This window comes from Scyliorhinus canicula, chromosome 3, assembly GCF_902713615.1.
Source record: "Scyliorhinus canicula chromosome 3, sScyCan1.1, whole genome shotgun sequence".
Classification (NCBI taxonomy): Eukaryota; Metazoa; Chordata; class Chondrichthyes; order Carcharhiniformes; family Scyliorhinidae; genus Scyliorhinus; species Scyliorhinus canicula.
In genome coordinates, this window is record NC_052148.1 from 91,418,825 (window position 1) to 91,431,223 (window position 12,399).

At 43.8% G+C, this 12,399-nt stretch overlaps 1 protein-coding gene across 3 annotated transcripts in view; it reads right to left on the reverse strand.

Annotated features, from left to right (window-relative positions):
• Nucleotides 1-795: 795 nt before the first annotated feature.
• LOC119962791 (molybdopterin synthase catalytic subunit) overlaps nucleotides 796-12,399 on the reverse strand; it is a 73,662-nt gene continuing 62,058 nt past the window's right edge. For all 3 annotated transcript variants that reach the window (XM_038790881.1, XM_038790880.1, XM_038790879.1), the window contains 2 exons: nucleotides 3,442-3,565; nucleotides 796-1,490 (listed from right to left, as the gene is read on the reverse strand). In XM_038790881.1, coding sequence (XP_038646809.1) covers nucleotides 1,416-1,490; nucleotides 3,442-3,565 — 199 coding nt within the window. In that variant the 3' untranslated portion in view covers nucleotides 796-1,415. The remainder of the gene's footprint in view (nucleotides 1,491-3,441; nucleotides 3,566-12,399) is intronic.

Sequence of the window (12,399 nt, forward strand, 5' to 3'; positions counted from 1 at the left end):
TAATTATTTAAACATATAAATCATAGCTTCTCACTTCAACCTTGAAACATTGCTTTCCTTAATTCATCTAATATTTTAGCTCTCCATGTACAAGTCAAATCATTACCCATTCGATACAATTTCAAACAGCGATTGGGGTGATTGCTATTAAAAGCACCTGCTGCAAACATACTGAGCTGGATTCTCCGATTCTGGGGCTATGTCCGGCGTGGGAACGGTAGCGTGGTGTAAAACGGCCACAGATTCCCCGTTTTGCTGGGGGCTAGCAGGAAGGCAGCGTAGAGCACCCGGCTCAGGCTGCTGATACTACCCGGAGAATTGCTATGTCCGTGGCAGCGCATGCGAACGGCAGCGGCCGCGCCGTGCAACATGGCGGCAGCCGCTCGCGGACCCGGCCCGCGAAATAGACCCCCCCCTTCGGCCAGCTTGCACGCCCCGGACCATTCCCCCCCCCTCCCCCACAGTGCCCCCAGCCGCTGATGAAGTTCCCCCTGCCCGTGGATCGGCCCTCCCCCGATTGTGGTGGCGCTGGACTGAGTCTGCAGCCGCCACATCATGTTCCTGACGGATGAGAGCACATGCGACCGATGGCATTAGGAACTCGGCCATTCGGGGGCGGGCCTCAGGCAATGTCCTGAGGCTGTCGATACTTGGCACGTTGTACTCTCAGAGTACGCTGCTTTGGAGGGGACGTAGCATCGCAAAAGCAATTTGGTCGGGAACTGTGCTTCAACGGCCGGTCGCCGAATCCAGCCAACTATTTACGGCAGTATTGAAGTTTACAATGATTTTGAGTGCAGTCTACATTATATTCTTTATTACGGATTTGTTATTACTACTTGGTGCCACTGCATGCCACTGTAATTCACATAGACAAACATGACTGAAAGTTCAGGTAAATATTTCTCACCTGGGGTAATTCCATATTTTTGACAATTAATTTTCTTGTCATTCTCAATATGCACTGAGAGTATTCAGTATTTTGCTTTTAATTGACAAAACTGAATTCACCTTCGGAATTCAATAATTACAAACTGAGGAAGCATGCAATAGCTTTCACGTGTTAAAATTTAAAGAGTTCCTTTGATCTGAACATGATTATCTTCAGAATATAGATTTGGCAAACATTACTGGATATACTGGTTCAACAATATATGTTTTCATCAACAGTATGAAATTAATTTAGATTACCAAGGAGATTGACAAGTTTGAAACATAGAAAGGTTATATATACTTTTCTGTTCAAGTAGCATAGAATTATGTAGAGTATTTGCGTCATATGCCATACTTGTACAAGTATACTGCAAAGGCAAATCACCAATTGCAATTAATGCATTAATTACTTAATTTCAACTCAAAATGCTTTGGCAACAGACAGTGTGATAACACTTCTTCACAATTACATTGAGATCTAATTATTTCTGTTCATTTTGGGACCACTGGCATTCTTTATTTTCCTTCCAGGTATATTCTTCGGTTTCATAAACCTCCTAAATTAAAAAAAAATGAATTTAAAAATGAAAATTTCCTACAGTTAACATATTCATGTCTAAATAGCACTTCAATATTTAATTTTCTAGGACAAGATTTGCAAAAGCTAGAATTACAAGCATTAAAAAGTTAAGAGCTTTACATCATGAATCTTTATTTAATTGACCCCAAAAAAGTGTTGTTTCTCCATTCTACTGAGTCACAGTCACTGAACAAGTACATCCCAGCACCGTAGATGAAGGCTGCACACCACACAAGGTATGTTGGCCTCATTATTTCAGCACAAGTCATCCAGTGTCACCCTTTAAGCACGGTGGGTGACAAGAGCACAGAGGAGCAACGGCAGGTGTGAAATGGCAATGGATAATGTTGCTGTCTCTCCGAATTAGCACATTGGCTCCATTCTGCAACCCCAGTCTGAAGACTTCACACATACCAGAAAATAGTCCAGGATATGCTCCACCCACAATCTAGGAGACATCACTGTCTCACTAAGGGCAGCACGGTAGCATTGTGGATAGCACAATTGCTTCACAGCTCCAGGGTCTCAGGTTCGATTCCGGCTTGGGTCACTGTCTGTGCGGAGTCTGCACATCCTCCCCGTGTGTGCGTGGGTTTCCTCCGGGTGTTCCGGTTTCCTCCCACAGTCCAAAGATGTGCAGGTTAGGTGGATCGGCAATGATAAATTGTCCTCAAGTGTCCAAAATTGCCCTTAGTGTTGGATGGGGTTACTGGGTTATGGGATGGGAGGGGGGGGGGGGGGGGGGGGGGTGTTGACCTTGGGTAGGGTGCTCTTTCCAAGAGCCGGTACAGACTCGATGGGCCGAATGACCTCCTTCTGCACTGTAAATTCTAAGATAGTCTATGATTAATCTAGGACAAAGTTTTGACACAATATCGTGGGCCGAAGGGCCTGTTCTGTATTTTTCTATGTTTTCTATGTTCTAATCTGCAGCTGGATCTACCTCAGGGAAGTGGAGACATCACAGTCCCAGCAGCCTCTCCCTGACTGGCAACTTCCAGTCACCTCCAACCTCAGCCATAAGCATTGTAGCAAGATGAAGCACACGATTAGCTATGACAACTCAACAATACATTCTGATGAGAAAGGGGTGCATTGAAAGAGGGAGCACCAGAATCAGAGTTGCAATGCAGTTTCTATTTAAAATTTGGTGACAAATATAAATTGCAGAGGGTACAGTCAGTTTAAAAAAAAAAAAATTTAGAGTACCCAATTAATTTTTTCCAATTAAGGGACAATTTAGCGTGACCAATCCACCTACCCTGCACATCTTTTGGGTTGTGGGGGCAGAACCCATGCAAACACGGGGAGAATGTGCAAACTCCACACGGACAGTGACCAAGAGCCGGGATCGAACCTGGGACTTTGGTGCCGTGAGGCAACAGTGCTAACCGGTATGCCACCGTGCTGCCCCACAAGTCAGTTTTAACTTGTATGTCTCTGGGAGGACTGCTATGACTAGCAAACTATTAGATTTTATAGAAGATGGAAACTGTTTTGGGGCTTGGGAAGATGGAGTAGTTAATAGATGTCATCTTCAGGACACAAACAAAAAGGTGTGTTTCTGGGGAACCATCTTCTGCTTCTCAGTGATGTCTCCTGAATGATGTTTTGCAGCCTCCTGCCCAGCCACCGCCCTCCCCAACTTTCAAGACAGTTGGTGACAAAATGTGGAAAAATAATACATATTGAAGTATGCATTCATGGTTAGTCATACAACAGAAACAAAGTCAAGATGATAAATTAGATGACAATGAAATGAGGAAAAATAAAATTTTATAAGATACAACTGGGCGAAATCGACTTTGGCCCAATGTCCTTCATCCAGGGCTTGCCAATTTGCCAATGACCATTTTGCACTATCGCCTTGACCAAATGTCCCCCCCCCCCCCCCCCCACCCTGCCCCCCGAGATTCCAAAGCACATACCTTCTTCCATATTGGTACTGTTGCTTTCAAAGTAGTAATACAATATTTCACTGCATCAAGGGACTCATTTCTGTGTGGAGAGGAGATCGCTATGATCACACTTACTTCAGTTATATCAACTACCCTGCAGAATTACAAAGTGAAAAATGGAATCTGAAGCAATTTTATGGAAAATATTTTAATTAACAGCAAATTTAAATCCTGAAATAAATGTCGGAAACACACACCACCACTAGCACAATGTGTAAGTGGCTATTTATGTGAAGATATTAATATTTTTGATCAGGTTTTGTTTTGCGCCAAGTGCCTAGTTTTGTGCTGCATAGGACCAGAAACTCTGATGTTTTGGTCTCCTTACTTACGAAAGGATATAACTGCATCAGAAGTAGTTCAGAGAAGGTTCACTCGACTGATTCTAAGAATGAAGGGATCATCTTCTGAGGAAAGGCTGGACACATTAGGCCTGTATATATTGGGAGTTCAGAAGAATGAACGGTGTTCTTATTGAAACATTCAAGATCTTGAGGAGAATTGACGGTGGATGCTGAGAGGATGTTCCTTTCCCATTGTGGGAGAGACTAGAATGAGGGTTATGGTTCAAAAAAAAAAAACAATGGGTCTTTCATTTAAGACCAAGTTTGGGGGATCTTTTTCTTTAAAAACTCAAGAGAGCCGCTATGTGTGAAATTATCTTCCTCAGAGAACAGTGGAGGTTGGGTCATTGAGTATTTCTAAGGCTAAGGTAAATAGATTCTTGATTGGCAAAGGAGTCAAAGGGTATTCGGGAAGGAAGAAAAATGAATTTACGGCAACAATAAGATCAGCCACGATCTTATTGAATGTTGGAGCAGGCTCAAGGTGCCGAATGTTTTTTTTTATTCATTCATGGTATGTGGACATTTCTGCCAGGTCTGCATATTTATTGCCAATCCCCAATTGCTCTTGAGAAGGTGGTGGTGAGCTGACTTCTTCAACCGCTACAGTCCATGTGGTGTAGGTACACCCACAATGCTGTGAGGGAGCGTGTTCCAGCATTTTGACCTTGCAACAGCGAAGGACTGGTGAACCGTAGAATCCCTACAGTGCAGAAGGAGGCCATTTGGCCCACCAAATCTGCACCGACCATCTGAAAGAGCATCCTACTTAGGTCCAATCCAGGGCCTTATCCCAATAATCCAATCTAACCTGCATATCTTTATACACTAAGGGGCAATTTAGCATGGCCAATCTACCTAACCTGCACATCTTTGGACTGTGGGAGAAAACCGGAGCACCTCAAGGAATCCCATGCAAACTCAGGGAGAGAGTGTAAACTCCACACAGATAATCACCCAAGGCCAAAATTGAATCCAGGTCCCTGGCGCAGTGAGGGAACAGGATGGTGAGTGGCTTGGAGGTGAAGTGCCAGGTGGTGGTGTTCTTGGGTATCTGTTGCCCTTGTCCTTCTAGATGTTAGTGGTCATGGGTTTGGAAGGTGGTGTCTAAAGAGCCTTGGTGAGTTCCTGAAAAGTGGAGGCAGTGACTGTGGATGCGATGCCAATCAAGCAGGCTGCTTTGCCCTGGATGGTGTCAAACCTTTTAAATGTTGTTGGAGAAGCACTCATCCAGGCAAGTGGGGAGTATTCCATTACACTCCTGACTTGCGTCTTGTAGATGGTAGACAGGTTTTGGAGAGTTACTCGCCACAGGGTTTGTAGCCTAATAATTGGTATTGCTCCTAATTCATATATTCACACAGGAAGTATAATATGGTAGTTGTAGCAAATTCAATAGAAGAACAGACTCACACATGATATGTGACCTACCTGGTTACAAGGAGAGGGATGTGTCAAGCTAGCTAGTAAGGTTGTTGGAGATGGACAAAGAGAATCTAGCCAATGTGTTCTATTTTGGGATACTGGGAAGTGTGGACAAGAGCTGTTTTAAGATCAGGAACTACTAGCTGAATTAAAGAGCAGGACCTCAAGGGTGCAACTTCTGCATTATTACTTGAGCCATATGCAAATCTATGTAGGGATATGCAAATTGTGGAAGTAAACAGGCAGCTGAAGGAGTGGTGTGGGAAAGAGGGGTTCTATTTCCTGGGACAATGCATGAATACTTTCCTCTCTACCGCCTGTACTCTTTAACTTCTTTTTAAGCAAGAATGTAATGGAACAGGAAGGAACTTTGATGTTGGCATAAGCTCCATCTGAACCGGGCTGGGGTTAGAGTCCAAGGGAAAAGACAAAGGGGACTCGGAAGAACTTTAATCTAGCAAACACAAGGAGGGATCAAGTGGAAAAGATTGAAATAATAGCCCAAGAACAATTGAAAGGCAAGAGAGTAGAGAGAAGAACAAAATCAGATATTGTGCTTTAAGCAAAAGGAAAAACTAAAAGTTATAAAGTAATTAATCCAGGAGAGAAAATAATAAACATACAAGTAAAACATTAGAGCTCAAGGACAGATTGTTATCCTAAATGTGTTTGTTTAAAGAACACTTGTAGGCAACCCAAACAACTGAATGAATTACAGATGCAAATTTAACTTGCAGTTTGTGGCATGGTACCATTGCTGAGACAAGACAATCAGAACTGGGAACTAAATATACCATGGCCTACACGAAAGATAAGGAAAATGGTAGAAGGATCGGAGTAGCCATACTGATTAAGGATGAGGTCACTGGGGAGGCAGTGGCGTAGTGGTATCGTCACTGGCCTAGTGATGCTCTGGGGATCCAGATTCAAATCCCGCCACAACAGGATCACCATCCATCCACAACAGATGGTGAAATTTGAATTCAATAAAAAATCTGGAATTAAAAGTCCAATGATGACCTTGAAACCATTGTCGATTGTCACTAATGTGAAGGAAATCTGTCGTCCTTACCTGGTCTGGCCAACTTATGACTACAGACTCAAAGCAATGTGGCTGGCTCGTAACTGCCCTGTCAAAGGCAATTAAGGATGGGCAATAAATGCTGGCACAGCCAGCGATGCCCACGTTCTAAAAACACATTTTTTAAAAACTTCAATGATGAGCGAAGATACAATGAAAAGCAAGAAGTTGAGACTTTGAGTAGAACTGTGAACTAAAAAAGCATATAATACAGCAATGAGAGTTTTGTAGCAGCCTCCTATTAGCAACTATTAAGTGATAAATTGCATTAATGCAGAGATTAGACTGTTGCAATATAAAGAATGGTTTTAGTATGGGATTTTAACTTTCAGAGATGAGGACAGGTAGACTTGAACAATGTCAGAAATTGAGTGAATGTCCCCTGGTGTTTTCTGGAGCAATATGCTCTTGAATGAACAAAGGAGTATGTCATATTAGATTTAATATGAGTCATGAGCCAGTCTTAGTGAACAGCCTAACAATACATGAACATTTATCCAATAGCGATCATAATCAAAACTGGTATGGTAGCAAAGAGCATGTCAGGAAATAGGGATAGCTTTAAGGAAGTTATATTGTTCATTTGGGTGACTATGCTGCAGGTGCAGGGAGCAGTTTGAGTCTCTCTCGAGACAGGACTTGAACAGAAATCTGGAAACGGCCCTGTTAAGTAAGTTAAGCGAGGAGCAGAAACTCCATGTTAGAAGACAGGGCTGCAAGATTTTAAATTTAAATTTAGTGTCACGTGTACTGAGGTACAACGAAAAGTATTATTCTGCGTAGTCCAGGCAAATCGTTCCATACATGAAAAACATAGGACATACAATAAATACACAATGTAAATACACAGAAACAGACTTCAGGCGAAGCATTCGGAGTGCAGTGCTACAACAGTGGAGACGATGATGTGGAGAGATCAGTTCAGTCCATAAAAGGGTCAATTAGGAGTCGGGTAACAGTGGGGAAGAAGCTGTTTTTGAATCCGTTAGTGCGTGTTCTCATACTTTGGTGTCTCCTGCCCGATGAAAGAAGTTGGAAGAGTGAGTAAGCCGGGTGGGAGGGGTCTTTAATTATGCTGCCCGCTTTCCCCAGGCAGCGGGAACGTAGACAGTCAATGGATGGGAGGCAGGTTTGTGTGATGGACTGGGCAGTGTTCATGCTCACTGTAGTTTCTTGTGGTCTTGGGCCAAGCAGTTGCATTCCAACTGTGATGCAACCAGATAGGATGCTTTCTATGGTGCATCAGTAAAAATTGGTAAGAGTCAATGTGGACATGCTGAATTTCCTTTGTTTACTGAGGAACAATAGGTGTCGTTGTGCTTTCTTGGTCGTAGCATCAAGGTGGGTGGACCAGGACAGATTGGTGGTGATGTGCACACCTAGGAAATTGAAGCTGTCAACTATCTTCACTACGGCATCATTGATACAGACAGGGGCGTGTACAACACTTCGCTCCATGAAGTCAATGAACAGTTCCTTAATTTTGCTTACATTGAGGGATACTACTGTCGTTGCACCATGCCACGAGGTTCTCTATTTTCCTCCTGTATTCTGACTCATCATCGTTGTTCGAGATCTGACCCACTACGGTCGTGTCATTAGAAAACTTGTTGATGGGGGTTGGTACCAATTTTTGCCACACAGTTGTCTGTGTATAAGGAGTATAGTAGAGGGCTACGTACGCAGCCTTGCGAGACCCCGGTATGGGGACTATCATGGAGGAGGTGTTGTTGTTTATCCTTACTGATTGTGGTGTGGTCTATGGGTCAGGAAGTCATGAATCCAGTCGCAGAGGGAAGTGCCAAGTCCTAGATTTTGGAGTTTGGATATGAGCTTGGCTGACATTATGGTGTTGAAGGAGGAGCTGTAGTCAATGAATAGGAGTCTGATGTAGGAGTCCTTGTTGTTGAGATGCTCCAGAGATGGGTGTAGGGCCAAATAGATAGCGTCTGCTGTGGACTAGTTGCGGAGGTATGCAATATTGCAGTGGATCAAGGTATTCTGGGAGTATAGAATTAATATGTCTTATGACCAATCTCTCAAAGCACTTCATAATGATCGATGTCAAGGCCACCAAATGGTGGTCATTGAGACATGTTGCCTGGTTCTTCTTTGGCACCAGTATTATAGTGGTCTTCTTGAAGCAGGTGGGAACTTCGGAACAGAGTATGGAGAGGTTGAAGATGTCGCAAACACACCTGCCAGTTAGTCCTCGCAGTATCTGAGTGCATAACCTTGGACCCCCGTCAGGATCCGTTGCATCCAATTATTTTTCTTTCCAATTAAGGAGCAATTTAACGTGGCCAATCCACCTACCCTGCACATTGTTTTGAGTTGTGTTGGTGAGACACATTGAGACATGGGAGAATGTGCAAACTCCACAGGGTCAGTGACCCGGGGCCAGGATCGAACCTGGGTCCTTGGCGCTGTGAGGCAGCAGTGCAAACCACCGCCTCACCGTGATGCCCTTTGCGGTCACTTTCAAGAAGGCCGATCTGACCTCTGAGGCTGTGACGATCGGTATGGGTGCATCCGACCCCCCTGTTGGGGCAGTTGTTGGCTTCCTGCTCGAAACAAGCATAGAATGCATTGAGTTCATGGGGTGGGGGGGCTCTGTTGCCAAATATTTAACTCAGCTTTGTTTTGTAGCCCCTTATATTGTTTAAGCCTTGCCACAACCGACAAGAGTCCACGTTGTTAGTCTGGGACTCTAGCTTAGTCTGGTATTGTCTCTTGCTTCCCTTTTGTTTTTCTGAACATCGTACCTAGATTTTTTGTGTAGGTCAGGGTCACACCTTATACCTGGCCTTCAGTAGGGAGTGGATCGCCAGGTTAAACCATGGGGAATGCACATACTACTTTCTTTGGCACACAACCTTCAACACACTTACTGATGAAGTCTGTGACCTTGGTGGCATACCCGTCTAGGTTGACCAGAGTTCTTGAATATGGACCACTCCACTGAGTCCATGCAGTCAAGTAGGAGCTTCGGAACAACATTGCACGATGCACAAAGGTGCGGACCTGGGATAATGTGTGCTTGTGAAAATCCAGAAGATCCAAGGATGCCCAAATGTTGGTGGACCCTTACTATGGGCCTGGGAAGCCATGGCACCTGGGGATCAGAGAGATTATGTGGAAGGCAAAACTTGAATACACATGGTGATCCAGAGGAATACTGGAAGAAGAGGTTGAAACACTGGAAGTTGATCCTTTGTGAAGGCATCTGAGAAAAAGTGTAATTGGGGAGAATATTCCAAGGTGTGTTTTTCGAGAGTTGAGATTGGAAAACGGTGTGTGGAAGACAACTCTGGCTCAGTGTGACAAGCATTGGAGGATACTGATGAAAAATCCACAGAAGTTGTTTGGGGTGGCATCTGTCACTTTGTTTCAGAGTGTGGTGTGTCTGATCACAGTTCACCAATTGGTTTACATGGACGTTGTACTTGCTGTGAACATAGAGTACAAGTTGGAGTTTGTAATTTATGTTATCCTTACGAATTTGTATACATCCATAAAGGTATAGCTGGAGTAAAGAAGTGTTTAATAAATGTTTATTCTTTTGTTAGAAGTTCATCAGCTGACTCCTGTGACTTTGGTCAGTAGCCATTTCTAAACAAAAAAATCAAAGTTAGGATCTATCAAGCAGTGAAAAAGGCTATCCTTAGTGCCTATGACTTGGTCCCTGAGGCGCACAGGGAGAAATTCTGGAACGCAAGGGACAGACCTATACTGAATTAAAGAGGGTAAAGCAAAGTAATTTTGACTGTTGAAATGAACATTAAAGGTAGATACAACATATGAAGCTCTTAGGAAGTAATTACCTCGGAAAAATTTAAAGTTTCACTTATTTCAGTATTTAGAATCCATGTCGAAGACCAAAGGGTTAAAATCGCCGGACAGGCAGTGGAGATGGCTGATGATTATGGACTGGTCCATAGATCAAAAACTTTTTCTGTCACCCCCATAAAACCAAGTAGGACAGTTGGGCAGGTGAAAGGACCGCAAGTAGCCAGAGAAGAGAAGAGACAATTGGGAATGGTCAGACAGGTTGCTAGGGTGGAAGTAACATTCAACGGCCCAAGTGTTTCCATTGTAACAAGGTGGAAAATTTTCAGGCAGATTGCTGGAAACTAAACAGGAGATCAATTGCAGTGTAAGAATGCCTAAAGAATCTTCAGGAAAGGTTGCCCTAGCAAAGGAAATTATTGTAAAACGACAGAAATGGCACAGGTGACATGGGTTCCCTCAGAACCGACAGGAAAGGATGGGATATGGTTCAGGTGAGCCCAGAGAATTATTGAGTACTGATAAATGAAATCAGGCTAGGAGAGGTTCTGGATGTTTTGTTTCAAAAAGATATGTGTTCCCTTACTCCTCCAACACAATAAGTAAACAAATTAAGATTCTGAGATACTGGGGCAGATCAGTCAATGATGATGGCTGATGATACAATTTGTGTTCCATACAATTTTATAAAGGAAAAGACATTAAATAAAAGGGTATTAAGGAATTTATGAACCTGTACTTTGTGTGAAGTCAATTTACAACGGCATTTCTAAACAGAATTGGGTTAGTGGGAATTATTCTTAAATCACCTATTGAAGGGATAGGTTTTATCCTGAGTAATAATTTGACTAGTGGAGAAAGTAGTGTGGCAATAACTATTGCAGCAGGCAGTTGATCACATTGATCTTAACCACCTTTTAAAAGCTACTGTCATCAAAGATGAGACACTTATTACAGATAACATGCAATTCATGGAAAAACTGATTAACATGGAAAACCAAGGATGGAAGTCTCCCAACCCATACGTGACAGTTTTGGTGGTCGGCATGGAGAATCTGGTGAGCGACGAAATCTGGCGCAGGTGACGCTAACGAATTTGTGTTCATTTGCATCTCATAAATACTCATTAAAACAGCTGCCCCCGGCGTCCTGAAATGTCTTCCGATCTGGTGTCACGTAAACGGGAAATTACATCGGTGTCAAATCCGATTGTTAAAAAGTGGTGTGCACACAGAGGTCCTTAGTTCATCAGAGACTTTGAGGAGAGTGCTACAAAACCTTTTTGTCATAGTGCTGTGCTCTCCTGAAGCGCTGTTCATCACTCTGCCTTAGCAGATTAGTTCCTGCCTCCGTCTGCATGCTGAGCTGGCCATATCAACAGCACTTTGCTGCTGAAACCATGGAGCCTCCTGTGTCACCATCTCAGTTCAATATTGCCCCTGGGGTTGGGGGATTACAGGGAGAGTCAGAGGAGAACTCGTCTGTGCATAACTAATGAGGTTCCAAGGACTGAATCTTTTGAGGGATCGCGCCATTCTGGTCAGTGGGACAGGCGCTGAGGGAGCCCCCCGCCACCCCACTTAGTCTAAAAATGGGAGAATTCCGCCCCAACTATCATGTGCGAAATAGGAATTTGCTAATGAAGGGAGAGAATTGGTGAGAACAATTAAGAATCAGTCATGGAAGGTAGAACACTTGACTGAGGTCTCAAACTATCTAAATGTTAAATCTGTAAAAGGTAACTTAACAAAGATCAATCTTCAGTTAAAACTTGATGAATTTCAAGCATCTATGAAGTATCGTGGAATATGCCTTCAACAAGAAAAGCAATTGTTTATAAATCAGAATAATTGGTTGAATGTCAAATTAAAAAACAAAACTAATGAACTATTAGAACTTCATCATAAAAGACTTCCGGTTGCGGCTATGCGGACTTCCGGTTGCGGCTATGCGGAGCTAAGCCACACATTCGGCAGCTCCTGCTAGAAACGGACTTTGGGGCTCTTTTCAGGGCCCCCAACGGAGTTTTTTCGATGATTCCCGACATGGGAAGGGGTCTGCAGTAGATCCCCAGGGTTCTATGGTCCGGACCAGGAGTGAGGTGAGCAGAAAAGCGGTGGCAGCGCCTCTGGAAAAGCGGGGGAAGGGAAACAAAATGGCGGCCAGTGGAGCCCTCGAGGAGTGGAGGCAGTGGGCGCAGGAGCAACAGGAGACTCTTCGGCGCTGCTTCCAGGAGCTTAAGGTGGAGCTGCTGGAGTCGCTGAAGGCTACCACCGGTAAGCTGCTGGA